At 42.4% G+C, this 21,785-nt stretch overlaps 1 protein-coding gene across 2 annotated transcripts in view; it reads right to left on the bottom strand.

Annotated features, from left to right (window-relative positions):
* Positions 1–21,785, bottom strand: part of CACNA1B (calcium voltage-gated channel subunit alpha1 B) — a 471,028-nt gene that overhangs the window by 73,887 nt on the left and 375,356 nt on the right. For both annotated transcript variants that reach the window (XM_084649844.1, XM_084649843.1), the window contains 7 exons: positions 10,808–10,904; positions 8,612–8,772; positions 6,951–7,088; positions 5,808–6,009; positions 4,905–5,069; positions 3,641–3,751; positions 3,416–3,499 (listed from right to left, as the gene is read on the bottom strand). In XM_084649844.1, the coding sequence (XP_084505970.1) occupies positions 3,416–3,499; positions 3,641–3,751; positions 4,905–5,069; positions 5,808–6,009; positions 6,951–7,088; positions 8,612–8,772; positions 10,808–10,904 (958 nt within the window). The remainder of the gene's footprint in view (positions 1–3,415; positions 3,500–3,640; positions 3,752–4,904; positions 5,070–5,807; positions 6,010–6,950; positions 7,089–8,611; positions 8,773–10,807; positions 10,905–21,785) is intronic.

The raw sequence follows: 21,785 nt of genomic DNA, 5'->3' as shown, positions 1-21,785 counted from the left end.
AACTACAAAAGCACGGTTCTGTTTGTGAATGACACACTGAAAACTAGAATTATTTATTGCTGTTACTGTCCCGTTCTAGATGTCATTTATGGAACGCCATTTCAAAAAAAAAAAAAAAAGTGTCATTAAGCAATGATTTCATGAGATCTGCATGCCAATGTCACCCTTAAGTGAGTTAAACTGCTTTCTAACGTCTCTTCAGCCAGCTTTGTGTGGTGCCTCAGAACCATTAGCCCCCTGATCCTGTCTGAAGTTTACAAAAAGATGTGCTTTGCTTAAAGGATTGTTCACCAGAGGCTACAAAGCTGTTCCATAACGATGAATAGGTTACTACAGGCAGCGACAAACTGGAGAGAGTTCAGAGGACAGCAACCAAGATGACAGAAACCCACTGAGGACAAGGTTGAGACAAGCGAGCATATTCAGTTGAGAGAAAAGAAGAGTAAAAGGGAGACAAGACAACTGTAGACAAACACTTATAAAGGCATGATTAAAAGAGAGAAGGGATTAAAATAGGTTCATTAGTCAATGGATACGGAACAAGGGGTAATGGGCTGGAGCTGAAACGGGGGAGTTTAGGTTAAACGTTAGGGAAACATTTTTAAGAGCAGTTTTGCAACACAACTTGCAGCCAAGGGAAGCTGCAGAACCAGTGTAGCTGGAAATGTTCAGACACCCCTCTCTGAGGGGGAGCTAGGTACATTTAGTTACTCTTATACCAGGAGCCTCTAAAATGCAACTTGGGAGCATCAATGAAAAGTGTTATGGGTGCTTGAAAGTTTGGCTTTTTTGTATATGACCATCTTCTGATGTAACTTACACCATCCTTTAAACCATCCAAGTATTTTGCCCTCCATACTTCATCGTTAAACTTGAAAAAATACAGTACAGTGAAAGACTAATGCAGGCATGCATATTAAATCATTGGTCATTCCTAGCACATTGTATTTTCAGAATTACTAAGGGCTTGTCTACATGAATATTTAGCTCGCAGCAAGCTGGCGGGTGTATCTACCCCGCACTAGCCTGCCGTGGACTGTCAGCATGAACCCTGCTGACGTGCATTAACAGTTCGGTATTGTGCATTGATCTCATCCTGTTGCAAACAGAACTAGATCAAAGCGCACTAATGAACTGTTAATGCGTGTCAGCAGGGTCCAAGTGGACAGTTAGCTTGTGGCAGGCTAGTGTGGGGTAGGATCCACACCTCAGCTTGCCATGAACTAAACGTTCTCATAGACAAGCTCTAGATAAATCTGTTACAATTTGAGTGTGAAATGTAGTATTTGTGCGGAGAGCTGCATGCGTATTTACCCATCTATGTTATGATTACAGGAAGCTCTATATTCCATCTCATTGCCTGCTGAGGGTCAGACTGTGGCTGGCCTCTCCATGGCGATACAGGAGAAGAAAGGTGGGAGCATTGAGCTTTCCCCCCAGCACTTTTCCTGCAGAGCCAGGCAAAATTTCCATCTCTGCACTCTCCTGACAACAGATAGTGCTCCATCCTAGCAATGGCTGGAGTGCAAACTACCCCAAAATTGTGGGAGGGAGAAGAAAGAAGACTGACAATGGGGTAAACTTTTCCTCCCCAAACGAATCACCACCCCCACACCAGCCAGTTATGTGAAAGCACAGCTGCTTCCACAGGGTCTGTGCAATGGATACACTGTCCTGGGATATTGCAGCTTTGCACCATGCATCGGTAACAAAGGCACAATTGGCTCAATTCTGTAAATGAGTCCCTGGGACGGGACTTCTTAAAGTAAGGGAGAAAGGTCTGGGCTCTCAGTACACACAGAAATATTTGAAAACAAGTCTCTAAGGGCTAGTTTACAGGGCAAATTACGTGCGGCAAGCCAGGGTGTGCATATACAGTGCACCAGTTTCCCACGCAGTAACATCCTGAGTGGAGACTGCTACAAACTACTGAAAGTCGCAGAGTGTGGTTTGACATACGACAAGTAGAAACCAGGACATTCAGTGAGCTGGACAGTGTGCACAGGGGATGTTACACTAGCAGGTGTGCTGTAGATTCACAGCCTGGCTTGCCGGGTAGTAACTTGCCATGTAGATAAGCCCTAGGAGATGTACAAGGAAAAGTTACAGTGATGTACGTTTTCAATATGCACAGCTAAAACAACATCAGAATGGGATGAAGACAAGCAGCTAAGATAAGAATAGTTCATAAACAGGGTTCAAAACCAGGTTCTCGGTATGGGGTCATTGTTCTTCCTTGCCCTTATGAAAACGTCCTATAGAATTTAATAGAAAGTTGGAAATTTTTAAACTATCCTAAAAAATTCCTTAGCAGTGATGTAATTGTCTTACATTGTACAGCTCAGTTGGTAAGTTCTACAGAAATTATCTCATTCTCTATTACATTATTTTAATACTAATTTCTATCGAAACCTTTTATGTAGATTTTAAAAAATGAACAATGACCCCAACATGGCTAAACTAAGGTTGCAGACAATGCTACTGTTCTAACCCTCCTCCTTCCTCCCCATCTGCTCCTTCCTGGTTTGTCACCTTCACTCTTTTTGTCCAATACAAAACATAGACTGAAAGCTCGAAGGGACAGAGAACAGCGTCTTTACATAAGAACGGCCATACCAGTTCAGACCAAAGGTCCATCTAGCCCAGTATCCTGTCTTCCAACAGCAACCAATGCCAGGTGCCCCAGAGGGAATGATCAGAACAGGTAATCATCAAGTGATCCATTCCCTGTTACCCATTTCCAGCTTCTGGCAAACAGAGGCTATCCCTGCCCATCCTGGTTAATAGCCATTGATGAACCTATCCTCCATGAACTTACCTAGCTCTTTTTTCAACCCTGTTATAGTCTTGGCCTTCACAACATCCTCTGGCAAAGAGTTCCACAGGTTGACCATGCATTGTGTGAAGAAATACTTCTTTTTGTTTGTTTTAAACCTGCTGCCTATTAATTTCATTTGGTGACCCCTAGTTCTTGTGTTATGAGAAGAAGTAAATAACACTTCCTTATTTCCTCTGAGAAGCTCCTAGCACAGTGTGGGACACTACTAAACAGAAACAATCGTAATAACCCTCTTTGGGTTTCCTCTCCATTAAATTCTATCGGACTTTTCCATGAAGGGGTAAAAAAGGCTCAAGGATGGGATCCTTTCATTAAGTGAGAAAGAGACAGCATTTCCTAGCACTGCTACTAACATTGCCATTCTCATCAGAACTCCTTGTAATGGGAGTCTTTAGCCAGACAGTGTGTTCAGCCTGGGGAAAAGAACAGCTAATGTGAATGGGCCCCCAAAGCACATCATCTCATGAGGAGCCTCAGAGGTAACTCCAGGAAATAGGTTGGTGGGAAGGAGACGTGAGGCCTTGACAGGGCACAGTTTTGTGGGTTAACAAAGTGACTTTAGCAAATTGCACTTACCGCAATCTCGGTTACTAAAATATCAGTAATACTTCCCAATACTGTTACGAAATCAAAGACGTTCCAGGCATCTCGGAAATAATTCTGCAAAATAAAAACACAAGATAGGAAAATTTAAATCCCTAAATTAAATTTGGGGTTGTTTTTTAATCTCTGTGTCATCTCACAGCATGAACGTTTGATGCGAAGGGAAAGCAGCAGAGGGTAAATGAGAAAGGAACGTACCAGTACACCAAAGGCAATGATCTTCAAAACGCATTCCATTGAAAACATAGACGTAAATACAATATTCAGGCATTTCAACATTTCTTCATATGCGTCTGGAGCACCATAGAACTAAACCAAGAGGGAAGATAGGCTGTTACAGGAAGGCTTTTTATGCTGATGAAACAATGTTCATAATTGACTTGCCTGACTGTAGGACTCTTGATTGATTTAGGGCCAGATTCTGCTTCACTTAAGGCCGGATCCCAGTCTACGCTATAGATCCTTTGTGTCATTCCAAAGTCACAATGGGGTCATGACAATATCTGAATTGGGCAGCTGAACATTCCCCTAGCACTGGAGAATCTTCTGCTGGTGTAGGACCTCCTCACAAGTAGCAGGTACCCTGGAGGAGTGCTCAGAAGGTTAGAAGAAAAGGAGTACTTGTGGCACCTTAGAGACTAACCGATTTATTTGAGCATGAGCTTTCGTGAGCTACAGCTCACTTCATCGGATGCATCCGATGAAGTGAGCTGTAGCTCACGAAAGCTCATGCTCAAATAAATTGGTTAGTCTCTAAGGTGCCACAAGTCCTCCTTTTCTTTTTGCGAATACAGACTAACACGGCTGTTACTCTGAAACCTGTCAGAAGGTTAGAGTGTGCCCCGAATGCTGCTGCACCCAAGTGATCTCCAGCAATGTAACAGCCACTGGGCTCATCTGAGGCAGCTCCAACTTACGCCAGGGATTGCGGGAGATCATACATGCCATACAGACACCTCTGCCTCTCCCTTTTGGGTGCTGTGGTGAGAGAAGCTCACCCAGACCCAAAGATTCTCCATCTGGTGCAAATCTGAGTAACTCTGTTGACTTGAGTTGTTCTGGATTTCAACCAGTGTAAACGAGAAGTGAATCTGACCCTTAATTAGGAGTGAGAGATTTGTGGGGAACAACACGTTATTAGAGAATTGAGTCCCAATTCCTCTAGAAACAGGCATAGGGGAGTGCAAGAAGAAGTAGTCTGAGCTTTCTGCCTTCGTATCTAAATCATGGTCTGGGGAGCTCCATCTTACCATGGTCCACGTCCAGGCAATCCTGTCTTCTTTGGTAAGGACTGCCCAATCAACAGTACTGCGGCCGAACCAGTGACTAGGCAACATCAGAAGCTAATCTAGCTCTTGTCACATCCATCTTACTATAGTGTCTCAAGCACGTTGCTCCTATAGCAAATGCCACATTTTCTAGCCCACATGAAGTCAGGAAGAACTAACAGCAGCTCACTAACCTTCATCATCAGCACAATAGTATTGAGTGCAATCATGACCATGATAAAATATTCAAAGGGAGGGGACACCACAAACTTCCACATCTTGTACTGAAAAGACTGCTTGTTTTGAGGCATGTAGCGGGTCAGTGGCCTGGCACTTATGGCGAAGTCTATGCAGGCCCTCTACAAAACAGGAACAAGGGGAAAAAAAAATCAAAATCGGCGGGGGTCATCCAGTAGCCAATGTGTTCATATGAAACAGGTTATCTTTGAGAGCACGGGTGAGGTATTTTGGGGAGGGTGGACTGAGTATGTTTATCACATAACAGCTGGGCACAGAACGATTGGCTGTTTGGAGGCTGGCGGGAGGCACTTGGGGGATGGCGGAGAGCAGCAAGCAGTGGGCAGGCGGGTGGCCTCAAGGCCGAGGGCCGGAAGAGGCAGAATGAGAATGAGGCCTCGGGGGAAGGGGCAGAGGGGAGCAGGGCTTCGGGGCGGACCAGGGGTGGAGCACGCACCAAGAGAAATAAAAGTCAGGACCTGTGCAAACACAGAGCACAAGTACTTAACACCATGCTCATCTGTCATAGGGAGGGGGGTCCACAGAGACATGTAATTTTGTTTAGCTGCTCAGGTCACGGTGTAGCGCCCTATTCAGACATGTGTGGTCTCCATGGGCCACGCATCCATGCAAAGGGTTAGGGGGCGGCAACTTGATTCTTTCAATTTCATATTCAACACATCTCTCACTGTGGTCATCGATCGCACAAAGGTTAGGGCCTCCCTCTGTTAATAACTGCTGTAAAGCCCTTAGTGCTGGTGATGGTAGCTGTGGGATTTCATTTGTAGCAAGGTGGTCTGAGCCAAAAAATGCCAACTCCCAGTGTGCAAGGGGTTGCTGAATTCGTAATGCCTGGATACCTCATTTTTTTCGAGACTGCACTCCGACATGACTTTATCGCCTTGCTCCTGGAAGGTGATGATGATTAACGCCACAAATATATTCACAAAGAAGAAGGGGAAGACAACAAAGTACACCACGTAAAAGATGGACATTTCCATTCGATAACCAGGGCTGGGACCCTGCTCCTCATAGGTAGCATCCACCGAATGCTTCAATACACTGTAATCAAATGCAGAGAGAGAAGAAAAACAATTAAATTAAGTGCAGGGCACAGTACCAGTGATAGCTCTAGATTTACTTGATACCAGAGGCTTCCCTGTGGAGATTCTGCCTTACATGCATGGGATTAAACTCACTGCCACCTTTGCAACTGGGAAGGAATTTTCCCTTATGGGCTAGGGGCACCCTTTCTTTTTGCTCCATTTTGGAATAAGGGATCATTTGTTAGTGTCCCAGCAGCATATTTACCATGATCAATTTTCTTTGAATGCAAGGAGAGGGGATACTTTGGGGTCTGAATCCTTCCTCTCTTCTTCTGTGTGTCACTATGGATGAAACAGCAGCAGTGGAAAGACTGTGAATAATCTGCGATGCACGCTGCCCTGGGAATATGTGGGCCAGTGGGCCACTGAGGTTTTCATTCATTATTTTATTAGGAAGTGGGGCATGGGTGAAAGGGGGTTGCCTGCCACATGAAAGAGACTTCCAGGTTGCATTTTAAAGCCAAGCAAAATAAAGTAGTAAGCATAACAGGAACGATAGTTTTGAGCCAAAAAGTCTGGAATGCTTTCTTCATGGGTCACCATGTTCCTTTCTCCCCCAACCTCAAGGTCAGCAGCTTTTGTGAACCTCTTAATCTATTTCACATCAAAGAAAGCAGCGCAGATCTGAAGGAGTGAGCAGACAATTATTTATCAAAAAGTGCCCAGGAAACACCACTGTGCAACCTCACAGGGATGTGCAGAAAAATACACTCAAGTCCTGCCCAATGCTGCTGATTCGTTTAACATTTGTGTGAGGAAAACCAGACTCCTGGCCGATAACGAATTCCCCATCCACTTTGCACAAGTCGTCGATTGCTTATCCGTCCCTGACAGCTACGAAGAGTTAGCACTGCATCTCAGTGGGGTCAATAAACCCGACAAACTTCACGTACTTACGTTGGCCACCCTTCTCCTGTGGAGACCGTGAACAGTGTTAACAGAGCCCAGAGCACGTTGTCATAGTGAAACTCATACTTTTTCCACTGCCTGGGCTGTGCCTCCACCTCACTCTTCTCATAATCCAGATACTGACCCCTACAAAGAAGAGCAGAGGTTTGAAACAAGTGAGGTGACCAGGCTCCGCAGCAATCTATTAAGGACGATTATCGTTATTACTTGTATTGTAGTAGCGTGTGGGAGCCCCAGTCTCAGATCGAGGCCCCATTTGTGCTAGGCACGCTACAAACGCAGAACAGAAAGGATGGTTCTTGCCCCGAGATTTTATAATCTAACTAAAAACTAAAAGAGCCGTAGAATTTTAATCTCTGCGCAAGGTGCAGCAGAGACTTGAATCCACATCCTTGGGCATGGGAAGGGAGGACCATATCCCTAGGCCTGCCAGTCACAGTTGAAAATTACTAAGGGCTTGTCATCACTACGATGGTAAATTGGCTGCTGCTGAACTAATGCCGTGGCGTCGATTTAGCGCGTCTGGTGAAGACGTGCTACGTCGATGGGAGAGCACTCTCCCATCAACATAATTACTCCATCTCAACGAGAGGCAGAAGGGATGTCGACAGGAGAACACTCTCCCGCACACATAGCGTGTGGTAGACACCACTTTAAGTCGATGTAAGTTACGTCTCCCGTGGGGGTGTTTTTTTCACACCCCTAAGCAACGTAACTTGTATCGACTTAACTGTAGCGTAGCCCTAAGACAATGCTTACAATTAAGAGGACTTTGTCAATTACTTAGGCTTGGAATAGTCTGATCCATCGCAAACTGTCACAATATAGTGGAGAATATCCTCTGGGTTCTAAATATCTGTTTGAAGACGAATCCACTATTCAGCCAATGAGAAACTGAAAATACAAACCCCAGAAATACTGCTGACATGTGACCTCATAATATATTTGCTCTGCTGCTATAAAGCTAGAGTAACCTACATATCACTGTTCCAAGCGCTGTTGCTGACATTACTGAAGACATTCCCAGATGATGACAATCATCAAAGAAAGAAGCAAGCAAGGAGGAGCATACTGGCTTGTGATGCATAGGAACGACATAAAAACCACTGTTAAACGGGAAAGGACAAATCAGGCTGGAAACACGAGTCTTCTATCATATTAGTGCCAACAATGGCATTTTAACTTCTTAACTTCTTACTTATTAACTACAATGTTCAAATAATAGTGCTTCAAGAAAAAAAAATTCATTTTAAAAATCAGAAAGGCAGCTAGCTAAATTAGCCACACAGGCCTTGATCCTTCAAACACTTACGCTTGTGCTCTACTTTAAGCACATGATTAGTTTGAAACAAGTCACTGCAACTACTCAGACTTAAAGTTAAGTGTTTGACTTTGCAGGATCGGGGTCTTAGACATTTAAACTATTAAAAACGAAGGGTAAAATTAATGTCTGGTATAACTCTGTTAAAGTAGCACTCTTATTCAATGGAGCCACACTAGAATTAATTGAACCCAGAATGATGCGACTTTAAGTCACATGGAGTTGGGAGAGTTATCACCATCAAGGGAACTCCGGAAGGGATCCAAGATTTCCTTCCTGCAAGCAATCCACAGCTGGCTTCCAGGATTCCCTGTCACCCTGCAAGTACCTGCAGTCCTTTTCTAGCTCCTTGGACTCATCCGTACAGTAGAAGAATTTGCCTTTGAAGAGTTGTACAGCAATGACAGCGAAAATGAACATGAAGAGCATGTAAACAATTAGGATATTGAGGACGTTCTTCAGGGAATTCACCACACAGTCAAAGACAGCCTATAATGGTGGGGTGAAAAACAGGGGAAGAGGTGAGGGGAGAGAGAGAGAGGTATCTCGGCATCTACACAGGAACACATAGAATTTTGGATCAGGTACCTGATTTATACAGTGTCTGTCAGGGAAGGGTTTCTTTAACTTGCACACCAGATGTTTGAAATGTCTAGTTCTACTAATACCCACTTCCTGCAGTTCCATTCTTTTTCCATGTTGCAAGAGTTTAAACCATGTGACTGAATTCTGTGATATTGCCAGTAAAAATGGCAAATATAATAACCAGTTGTCTATGTAAATATTAGCCCCAAGCAAATATTTTTATAGCTGGATGAATAACTGTAAAATGTAGATGTGACTAATCTATTCTATGACTGATAGGGAATAGAACTTGTCAAATAAATTACTCATTAAATATTATTTGAACTGTTTGAACGATAAGAAAAATTATTTCATGATAAAATACCAAAATGCTTTGAATAAATAACTTGTAGCAAATAATTCAACCAGCGTTAACTATTAAATAATTTAGTTGGCAAATGTAGCTTGTGAACTGTCTGCAAACACTTTTTGAAAGTATTTGTTATGTGGTATTAGTTGCCAAATCATTTCTGCAAATAGCTGTCGGCTTACAGCATGTTCATGAGCAGTTTGTGGTGATAATTCAGTGTAAGGAATTCTGAGTGGGATTGGTTAGTTCTGCTTGGACACACAAGACATACGGTATTGTTGTTCTGAATGTAATTCTTAGTATCATGTTTCTGGTGCAAGCACAATCCAGAAATTCCAAATTCACTTTCTTCAAATATTCTCTAATAATCCCACAAAACTCTCAGTTTCGGTGACCAGTTACTAGTTTCCAAGGAGCAAAAGAGGTATGAAGACAAGCAATATGAATTAAATTTCTGATTCATATAAATATTTACTGACACTGTTTAGCAGTAGTCAACCCAGTCTGGCAAATGTAAGTTTGAACATAAAGAATTTGTTTAATAAAAAGCCAGTGTTTCTTTGCGTTCCAGAGCAGAAGAAAATTAACACTGCTGATTTCAAAGGCCACAGAACAACACATTTACATTTCCAATCAACTAGCCTTGGTCTTCTGCACAAGTTTCAGATGAATTTAGCACATGTGAAAATTAAATTGGCTAAAATTGAAATGATCTGAACCTGAACCATGTGGATTTGCATAAAACAGGCCCCAGACGAAAGCTAAACCTGGTTTTTATTTTGGGTTATGTTTAAAAAAATTCGGCTGATGTGGTTTCACAAAAGCAAAAGCTCTTTATGGTTTTGGCCCATCTCTAATGGAAAAGATCCGTACTGGTGAGCGCACAAAAACACTGTACAGCCAATAGTTCCTGCACTGAGTCCCTACAGTACACATCTGGTTAGTTCTATAACTCTTCCCACTCCACAATTCCAGTGGCGGGCTATTCTTGAACAGTTTTCAATCCATTCTTGAAAAGTGGTAAATAACTAAGCTCAGGCGGCCAAATTCATTCAACTTGTGACTCAGGATTCCAGACATGAAAGGCTATTGATGCTAACGCCCTGCATTACACACTCCTAAATGAACAGATGAACAGATTAAATTCCTCTTGACTCAGTGGAAGATATCCACAGACAGAGCTGAGCAAAACGTGCAGTGTTCATGGCGTACAAGTTGTGCAGTGAAAGTGAATGCTCCAGGAGTTACTTTTTCCACACTACAAAATTTCAAAAAATTGTGTTAAAATTTGTAGGTTGTGTTTTGTGTGGGTTTCCCCATCCCCAACCTTCATAAGGGTTATTGGAAAATTGAACGTGGCATTTACTGTGAAACCAAAAGACCTTTTAACATTTGATTAAAATGTACAAAACTATTAAATGAGCAGGGGAGGTCTTTTTTAATCTAAGTAAAACTGGCAAAAATTAAAATCAATTACAATAAAAGAATAGGTCTATACGTTACCCACTTTGAGTTTACACAAGAAATTTTGCCCACAGCCCAGCCTGCCAGTCCCCAACAAAGAAGAACTGTTTCCTGTTATTCGCCAACCTTTAACTTGGGCAGACGCTTGATAGTCTTCAAAGGTCTTAGAACTCGCAGGACTCGCAGTGACTTGATTGTGTTGATGTCTTTGCCTTTGCTTCCTCTGAAAGGGGAATGAAAGAAGAACAAAAGGAAGGAGTTTGGTTCTAGTGGGGCTCATATAAAGGCCTGCAAATACCCAGATTTTTCAGATTTGGAGCCAAATTTTTCCCCTTGGATGCTCACACGGGGAGTTACAGACAAGCATCCGCTTGAGAAGCGTAAAGCAATGTACAGAAGGAAAGCTGAGGGCAGAACTTGGCCCTGAGAAAGTTTAACTGCTTGTGCTCTCCATCCCGGCATCACTTCCCAGCTATTCAAGCCGTGTCACCAGGCTCAGAATCCTCCCTTTCCTCTCACCAGTAGGAGGGCAGCAGAGGATGTCTGGTTACAGCAGAGAGGAGAGAAGCCAGAGCACATCAGCATAGCTGCAACCACTGGTGGGAGAAGGGGGGGAAGTTACATCTGCCGTACCCAAAACATTTGTGGCCTGTGTTACCCATGTCACCGCCTCTTCCCACAAAGCCAGACATTTCCATGAGACAGCTCCCATCCAATTTGTCAGGGAAGCTCTCTTAATGGTCTGGAGATAATGTTTTCCTTAGAATAGGCAGTGAATAGAAGGAACTGGACCTTCCGGTAGGTAGATGGACAGCACGTCCTACCTGGGCAGAATAAGCTTTCCATTTCTGCATTCTGTACAGCCATACTATCGCTCTCAGGTCTCTTTTAGAGGACATGCTACCAAGACCATGCTGAGCCATGTAATATGCAGACATATTACATGCCTGAAACAATAACAGTGTGATTTTTCAGGCCATGCATGCAGAGGTTGGAGGTCACTTCTCTTTTACGAAAACCATATGCAAAAGGTTAATAATTTATACAAACAATATTGTTACTGTTCATTTAGCTGCCATTAATGGGGAAGGGGAGGTTTGATGGGGAGATAGAGCTCCTTCTCCAATCCACCCCGAAAATAAAAAAGTAGGGCTTTTTCTGAAGAGCTGCAGCTAGGCCTTTTGTCAATCTGCTAGTACAACAATGTAGTTCACCTTCATTTAGTATGGCGTGAGAATGAGATGGAAGACTGTGGATGGAGCTGAACTTGACTACAGGCATGGGTTTAAGGGCTGATCGAGACATAAACTTGCATTGAAATAACAAAAGGCATGAATGAACAGTGCTTTGAGCAGGCTCCCTGGCTCCTCTCCGCTCCCCACATTCAGCTTCCCTTCCCCAGTGGGAAAGCATGTCAAGAAAAACACAAATAAGCCAAGAGACTCAGAACTGCACAGCATGGGCAGTGGCAAGTTCAGACTTCTCCCACACTGCCTCATTAGTAAGTACTTAACACTATTCTGGAGGAACCATATCTAGGGGGAAGAGGACAGCTCAAACTTTATGGCTCACTCAAGCCACTGACCCTGCTGAGCGTGGTGATGGTGAGTTTTGTCACTTGGCTCCATTAGTCAAGAGAAACCAACAAGTCATTTCATATGACCAGCTGAGCAGAAATCAGAGGTAACAACTTTTGCTCGCTACTGAACAGAGTGGATTTGCACCAACATCTTAGCGGTGAATATACCCATGTCCTATTTGAAATCTTTTTCTCTACCTAGGGTGACAGTCTGTATCCCTATGTTCACCCTTTCTACAAGGCTATGATAAATCTGGTACAAAGTGTGCCTTGTAAGGTATCATTTGAAAACTCATAATCTGCTGAACATTATTGTCTTGGTAAAATGTGTAGCAACAATGTATGTAAATCTATAAAATTCTATTGTATAAGACATGTTACAAGTTTAGAAAAGCAGGCACAAACCAGTTCCTTAGAGACAAAAAGCAAACTAACACCTCAGCCAGGGGTCAACAAAATCAAATAGACCATCACCTGGTTAAGCAGCCATTCTTTGACAGGGAAAAGGGTGAGAGTGAGAAATTTACATGTTGGCAAGGAATCAGCTGGACAGACATTCTGTCCATCCCACAGACATTCTGTCACCTGAACCCCAGCTGGAGAGGATTCTCACAGAAGAGAAATGCCATAAGAAAGGGGAGCAAACACCTCAGATTACCTCTCTCCCTTAATCTCTATGCATGGCATCAACACTTGAAAAGACAAAGGAAGCATTATTGGACTGGGGGAGAGATCCTGACGGGAAGATTAATCTAATAAGACTGCTACAGCATGTGGTCAGAGAGACTTTTGCTTTGCATTCTCTTAGCTTGTTAAGTTAGGTGTTAGTTTGTGTTTTACCTTTTATTTCTTTGTAACTAATTCTGACTTTTATGCCTCCTTACTTGTAATCACTTAAAATCTTTTTTTTGGTAGTAGTTAAACTGATTTTATTGTTTTCTCTAAACCAGTGTGTTTGGATTGAAGTGTTTGGGAACTTCAGCTGGGATAATAAGATTTGTGCACGTCATTTTCTACGAATGAAATGACGGACTTTCTATGAGCCTGTATTGTCCAGGAGGGTGCTGGGCAGCACATCACATACAAGTCTGGGACTGAGAATTTGCTGATGTAGTGCTGTAATATAATTCATGGCTGGCTGGCTGGCTAGCTATAGCGCTCACACAGTATAGCTGGGGGTGATTTATATGCTGTAGGCTGGGTGTGAGCAGGGCCAGGCGTGGTTGCTTTCACAATGAAGCAGTGTAAAAGGCACCCCAGGTTAGAGAATTGAGGGGACACAGCTGTTCAGCAGTCCAGATTGTACCCTGGGGAATATCACATCAATCATTTCTGTTCATTTACAGTGCACGGATAAGGAACATTCAGAATGAAAGCTGAGAGGCTCTTGCCTATATCATCATATCGTCTTTACAGGTTAGTCTATAGCGTGGAGTTCCATGACTGGATTGGAAGGGATGGAGGGCAAGGGGATAGGTGTGCAGACAGGGAGAGGACAGCTCATCTGAGTTCTTCCACTGCTATTTTAGAACCACTTTAATCAGACACATCTGGAGCTTGATCCTGCTCTAATTCACATTGCTGTAAACCAGAAGTAGCTTCACTGGAGCCAGTGGAATTACATTAGCATAAAACTGCAGGTTGGAAATCCAAACCATGACTGGAAGGGATCGCCCGTTTCCACTGCTACTCTTAAGGGAGGCTGTTCTAGCTATACACTGATAAAGCCATAATAGAGCCTCATGCTCTCTCATGGACTAAGGGGTTGAGGAACCTTTTCTGCAATTGAGTCACAAGGGGCTTTATGGGTTTAACTCCAATGCACATGAGGGGAGAAGCACTTGCTTCTGTACAGCCCTCTGCATACAGATGGAAGAGGCAGCTTTGGGAAAGTCCCTCTATAGACCAATCTCTTGCCAAGCCACCCAGGCGTTGAATCAGTCAAAATATATGGTTTTCAAGTATATCACCATAAATATTTTTGTTCTTAATTTGAAAATATACAGCAGCAGTCCAAACCTTTTCTATGGAGCTGCATTAATCAGGAGAATTAATTGTGATTTAATATGTTAATAACTGCTCTGTGACAGTCTCTGACGGAGTCAGGTTTCAGAGTGGTAGCCGTGTGAGTCTGTATCAGCAAAAGTAACAAGGAGTCCTTGTGGCACCTTACAGACTAACAAATTTATTTGGATGGAGTCGTGACCTGAAGATGATCTCGGTGAAGCTTGAAAACTTGTCTCTTCCATCCACAGAAGATGGTGCAATGAAAAGACAATATTACCTCATCCAACTTGTCTCTCCTGATTAGGAGACCTGTGATGACTAATAGGCACTGTCTCCATTATGCAGCTGGTAAAAGATTTAGTCACAGCTGTGCTTAAGCAAGGTCATTGCGAGCATGGTTTCCCTAAGCTGCATAGTTGCTGAAAAAACATGCTAGACTGGACCATGCTATTGACTATCCCCTCTAGGCAGGCTGTTACGCGAGTGTCAAGGGAAAGGAATCCCTGTCTATGCTGGTAAGGGAAGCCACGTGAAGGAGAGTGGAAAGCTAAGATGACAAGCCAACCGTTTGGTTTAAGAGATTCTAGGAAATTTTACCATAGGCATCTCAAGGATAGCAGAAAAACTTGACAGGTTTTGTACTGTGTCTGACCGATTTGTAAGCAGTTTTTCCAGAAGGCAGTCACAACATTTTAGCATTGTGCATGTGGCCCATCAGCTCCTGTTGTTGTCAGAGAATGGTTGACAGAGAATGGTTGCCTGTGTTGTAAAAAATGGCACAGCCAGTGGGAAAATTGGCAGATGCAAAACAAACAAATAAATAAATAAATAGGAGGCCAATGCAGTGCTAGGCTGATTCAACCCATGTAGGGCTAAGCCCTGATCCTGCTTCTGCTGATGTCAATGGCACAATTCCTTTAGTTCAATGGGATCAGGAGAAGGTTTTTATTTTGCTTCTTGCAGGATGTCTGAGGACACGGAAATGTAATGTGAGAGGAGGCAGGGATTCGACATACAACTCAGATTGCTGCCAGGAGGGCCTCATTTCTGTGGTTACAGGGATAACAGTGCACTCATTTCTGAAGGAAGCAGAGATTCTGAGGGGCAGATCGACATTAGCAAGGTGTAGCCAAACGCCACTCAGCTGAGGTCTGCACTGGTGAGTTGCCAGGTGTCTGAGATTCATAACCAGTTTGCAGGAAATGAAGCAAGCCGTAGCCTCTTTTGTCTTCAATGCAGAGAGCTGGCCTTCAGAAAAGACATGAAAGCTCATCTGCAGTGGGCTAATGCTTTCCTAAACTGGCTTTGTGGGCACTGAAGGAAGGAGTGGCAAATGGGCAGTTGTTCTCCCTGGCCTACTGCAAGGGTCTCTTGGAGGGATTAGAATATAATTCAGTATTATTAGTTGATACATTAACCACTGAAGGCAAAAGTTAAGATCACCAACACCGAAAGGGCCTAAATGTGTTTTGAATTTTGAATATGGGTTAATGTTACATTAAGAATTATCAGCCATCTAAAATAAAGGCCGTGATTCCCATTTACACTAAGACCCCTTTATACGGCTCTGGCAGTGTAAAGAGACCTTAAAATGAGCATGACTGTAATTTACTCTCACTTTAGGCCCCTTTATACTGTCAGGGAAGTGTCTTTAGTGTAAATGAGACTCAGGCCCAAAGGTTTTAAACAGTATTTTTGGATCTCTTTATGTATTTTTACATCACCAGATGCTAGCAAGCGAAGATGATGTTACAGCCAGTGTATGATGGCCATCTCTGCCAGCATAACCAGGAGGAAACTGTTCACATCCTTCTGCTGAGTTTCCCTCTTCAGGCATACAAGCACAAAAAAATACTCACAGGGACTTAACTGCTCATCCTTCTTTTCTATTTGGAAGACAGAGCCCTTAGACAGAAGAGAGAATCAAAAAGAAAAACAACTAATTTCACAGCCCAATTTTGTTTTTTGAAACAGGATGTGCGAACAGCAAACAAAATGAGATTCAAACGTCTTGTGAAAAGAGAAGAGCTATTAGGTACCTGTGGGTGTGATCTATACAATGCTAATCTCTGCAAACAAAAATCTGATGCTCTCAGTATATAGAAACAAAAACTGGCTTTTGGCAGCCCACCCACACTACGAAGCACAGGAAACAGATGGATCTGTTTCTACAGGTCTTGATATAGCTGGGAAATAATAAAATACAGGCAATCAGGGAGGGCTTCTCATGGGGTGAACTGTCTCTAAAACAGCACAAAATATGAACTCCGGCAAACTAGAAATCCACTGATGTCTGAGGCCGTGAATCTTGCAGTTACACAGCCGTGTTCAGGAGCCCTCTTGGAACGGGCAGAATTTCTTATTACAATGAATAAGGGGCAATGTTTAAAATCTGAAACTGTACTTTGTACAGAGGGAAGCTGTTGGATGGCTGATCTGGGAGAGGGAGGCTTTGTCTGTAGAACAGTGATCACAAACCTCAGGAGGGAGAGATATTACTGCAAACTGGAAATCGAGCAGGCTTCATCTACAACCAATTGATAACCAAATATTAAGTGACTGTGTTCCTGTGGAGGGGTAGAAGATTAACAGACATGGGGCTTAATGAACAAGTATGGTGACACCCCTTTCCCCCCCCCCCCCACAAGCATAGCCACCAGTCTTCTTGATGTAGGGGATATACTTCAAAACCATTCTATGATGAGAACGGGAGGCATGCTGAATTTCTAATAAAGGATTTCAAGATTTAAAACTCTTCCTGTGTGTTAGGAGGAGCTCAGTCAATAACAATGAGGGTGGGCTTTTCAAAAGCACCTGAATGAATTAAGGGCATGAGCTCCATTGAAAGTCATGTAGATGCTTTGGAAAAACCCACCCTGATTTCCAGTTAAAAAAATAAGGCTCTTCCTACAGGAGAAGTGGAATTTTAAAGGGTCCAGGACTGTATGCGATGGATCAATGCAAGTGACATCTTGATGAGACATACCCCTTTTTGTCAGCTCCACTAACTAGCTATCTGTACAAGGACAAGAGGGTTTGTTTTTAAAAGGGGGGCTTTTCAAAATTTGATTTGCAAAGTGCCCTAGTACAAGGCTAGAAAACAAACTGAAAGGGTCAGATGTACTACAATTCAGTTAATGGATATACACCAGGATGCATTTCACTGTCCAGTATTCCCTGCCCAAACACACTGTGGGTGTGAGAGAAAGAAGAGGGGGAGTTGATCTTCACTGTACTATGAATTTTGTAGAACAGCAGAGTATGATAGAAAATGGACAGAAAATAGAAACCCAAAAATCTAAAAAAAAAAAGTCATGAAAAAAAAATAAAAAGGAAAAAGAAACTGGCCTGTGTCTTTGTGTTAGGCCAATACTGGTTGCATCAGGCCAGCTCTGATTGTCTTGTAGTAAAGAGTTGCTCATACATTTAAACTATTAAAAATAACAAAAGAGACCTCATAAGTTATTTTTTTTAAATAAACAAATGATCTGTTAAAAAATTGATAGATCTTTCAAATGGAAGCTTCTTGTTTCTGTTGCTCCTGCCAGCAGCTCTGATTTAATGTACACAGGGCTCTTAAAGTCTTATCATCAAATATTCATGGAGGGGTGGAGCCACTGTCTCCTGTGATCACCTGAAATCCCAAAGGTAGAACGTGAACTCCTCCGCTTAAGAGCAAATGAGGTCACAGTTCTGCCTGAGTGTGATTCTACCCAGGGCCTAACTGATCCAGCGTCTAAAAGGGAAGAAAGAAGAAAGCATCCTACTTCTTGGATTGTATCACAGAACTCCTGTCCCTTTCATTCTGTCTCTTCATCTTCCTCTGCAGAGAGAATGAGGAGAATTCCTGCCCTCTTTTCTTACTCTAGAAAGCCAGAAAAGGAGATGGCACAGTCTGTCTTCTCGCAGAAGGAGCTCTCCGTGGTCCTGAAAAGGCAGCTCCTTTGTCCCACAGACATAACTGAGATCCCCTGGCAAAATGGTTAAAGGTCACTCTTGCAACATCTTTCTTTTGTAGTGCCCTCAAAACTCCACATCACTCAGTTTTCATGTCAGAGAGCTTTCTCTATTGTCAGTTGCATAGGGCCAGAATTCATGCGGGGTTTGATTCTTAAGAACGCAGAAAGTTGTGCATGAAACTTCCATTACCACTAATGGAGTTTGCACGTGCAACCCCCTACATGAGACTAAACCCTGCTACTCTTACGCCGAGTAGTTGTTTATTATTTTTCATGCAAACTTATATCACACATCAAGGCTAGTCCCAATAAGTCACTCCCCCAAATCTTTCACACTGTAGCTGGATACATATAAATTTGCTTATTTCAATCAGTGACTTTTGCTAAACATAGGAACTGCAACCTGGGTTTATTCTTCTGGCTAAAGTAATCAGGCACAAATGAGAGCTGTTAAGAGGAAGGGGATGTCATTGAACAATGGGTAGTGAAGGGACAAAGGAGTCAATGGGTGTAACATGGATCATTTCCACAGGCGAGTGCGTATACTCTGCTGAGAATACACACAGTTCACAGGCATAACAATGCAGCAAGAGAGCAATAATGCATTACCCCATGAAACTCCTAGAGAGAGATTCCAGCAACAGGAAGACAAAGAAAGAGCACAGAGTCAATGACAAACAGAAACAGAGGTCTATACAGTATACCCAATGTACAAAGAGATATGTGCTCCCTTCCTCCCTCCCCCCAAACTCAATGCTCATAAAATAAATAAGGAAGTAAGTAATAGATTTGATATGTGACATATACACACACATCCTCGCTGGTGTCGGAGTAATCCTTCTACTGAGAAACAGACAGTATTGCTATACTTCATTGTCACTTTGGGAGGAAATAATTTTCATTGTTCAGCAAATTGTGGTAAATTCATTCACTTTAAACAAGCTGTGCAAAATTCTACACATCTGGGGTAAACTTTTTTTGTTGATGCCCACGGAGTGTATCTCTAATTTTTTCCCCCATTCATAAGCATCATTTGATTGAGCAAGTAGAATTCATGCCTGAAGTTGGCCAATTTTTATCATCAACACAGGGAGATGCTTCAGTTTGAAAGATATTGCTATATAGAAGATATATAATTTTTGTTATTATTAAATCGCTTACAAGCATCTATTTGGGGCCCACCTTGAAAAGAATAAATTGAGTTACAATCTGAAGAACTATAAGCAGGAGAAGGTGGACTGGCGCATAGTATAAAATCTTGCAGCAGTGACTCATATTAACAAGCTGTCACAATATTCCAGGAGACAATGTTTCTGAATGGGCTGGTTTGACTTGGTGTCCACTTGACATGCCCATTTAGCAAAATTTAATACAGATCATCACTATCAAACAGTAGATCAAGAAAATGAATTTGGTGAATTAAATGGGTTTGGCTGAGAGGTAGTCATTGAGCTGTCTTATTGCAGACTGGAATCAGTAAAGGCTGCAACAGAGAATGTTTACAAGATTATTGTAGGCTCTACCTACATTTGTGCTCTAGCATTTAGTAGCAAAAAACCCCCTACAGAGGTACAACAAAATCACCCATCTCACTTACCAAATCAAGTTCTTTTCTAGTGATAAACAAAACTCACAAGGTTCAGTCAGCCGGCCTTTGGTTTGGATAAGTACCCAGGAGCCTGAATGTTTATCCAAACTTCATCTGAACTGTCCGAATCCCTTATGTTAACAGAATTGGACTAGCACTCTCTGGAGAACAGGCTCTCCCAAGATTGCTGGTACTTCCTGCACCCAATCAGCTCAGAAATCCTGAAAGTATTGTCTCTCTCATGGGATTTCAGCATTTACAGTCCCAGCTGGAATACGGAAGTATAGAAGCTACAGCAAGAACAGCAGCAGCAAAAATAGAAAATTCTTCCAACTCTTCCAAACTACAAAAAAAGTTGGATTCAGTTCAACTCTGGGGGAAGGCTTTGGATGGTTCTTGTTTTATCCAACCCAGTTTCCCCATCCGTCATTATTGTCTCCCAAAAGGGTGCATGTTTAAGAGTCCTGCCCCCTTCCCTTTATAATCTTTCCATGAACATATTCTCAACATTTACTCAAAGCATATGTTACACACATGTCATTCAAGACACGCTGTCATGAAGTACAACCCCAGGATGTACAAATAACATGTAGAGGCTCATATTATACCATTAGATATCAGTGCCAGGCTGAACTACAGAAATGCTGAATACAATGCACTCTCATAAGGAGCAGAAACTATAAATCTTTCATCAGAAACAATTTGTCCAGCAACATAAAAGGCTCTGCAAATCTGCTGATGTTCTATATTACCTTCAGAGACCCACGTTCACCAAAGAGAAGATATTTTAAAGACCAATGATATTATTGGTCTTCAGAACACACAAGTGTTTCTCTGACTGGACAAGCTCACTAGATTCCTCTCCTCCCAACCTCTCCTGGAAATGTGAATTCTTACTGGAGAGGGAATCAGGAATTTACAGTAGACCACACACATGGACATTATTTCCCAGAAAATGACATTTATGTTTAACAATACTTAACACTTCTAGATCATTTTTCATCTGGGGCTCTAATTTTTTTACAAGCCTTAATTAACTAAGCCTTACTAAATAAAACCTTGACAGGTATTATTATACCCATTTTTGCAGATCAGGAGACACAGGCATAGAGAGGTTTAGGGTCAGTTGTTCAAAAGTGGCCTCTAATTTTGGTGCCCATCTTTACACAACCAGGGCCTAATTATCAGAAGTATGGAGTGCCTGATTGACCTCAACTGGAGTTAGGAGTTCTCAGCCCTTCTGAACACCAAACCCTCGGTACCTAAAATTGGGTACCCAAAGCAGTGGGCAACCAAAACTAGAATTCATTTTTTAAAATAGGGGCCTCAAACAACTTGCCCATAAGATCACCAAGCTCGTTAGCAGCCAAGTCCAGAACAGAGCACAGACCTCCCAGTTCGCAGTCCCCTTCTCTAAACACTAGTCAACATTGCTACCTTCATTTAATGGCGGCAAATGATACAGTTTGATCATATTCTGTAATCTAAACATTTCTGGGAAAGTCCTTGTCACCATCATGTTGTTGAAAATAAATCTAGAGGATTAAAGGATCTAATTCTGTGATTTAATACAATTTTCCACTAGCCTACATCCAATACTCTCTCCCTGGAGAAAGAGGGAAAAGATGACTGTCGCATCTTATTGTTTTCACAGCCTCAGTGACTGAGGTCAAATCAACTTAGATTTGGGTTTTGCTTTTTGAAGCATTTGCCATTGAACTAGAACAAAAGATCTAAAATGTAGATTTCATGGACAAAACACAGAAGGAATTCAAAAACTACAGAAGAAGAAAAAATTCTGGGCCAGATTCACCAGGATGCTCTAGCAACTTCGTGTAGCTCCAGTGATGCGAAACAACCACAATGCTATCTTAACTTTAAGATGAGTTTATGGTGGTTTTGCATTGTCAGAGTTAGGCAAATCAACTACAGAACATCAGTAACTCTGGCCGTCTGTTTAGAGATGGTTCT

Source organism: Lepidochelys olivacea (genome assembly GCF_965140295.1).
Source record: "Lepidochelys olivacea isolate rLepOli2 genome assembly, chromosome: 16".
NCBI classification, from domain to species: Eukaryota; Metazoa; Chordata; order Testudines; family Cheloniidae; genus Lepidochelys; species Lepidochelys olivacea.
This window is presented reverse-complemented; position numbering and strand designations above follow the sequence as displayed.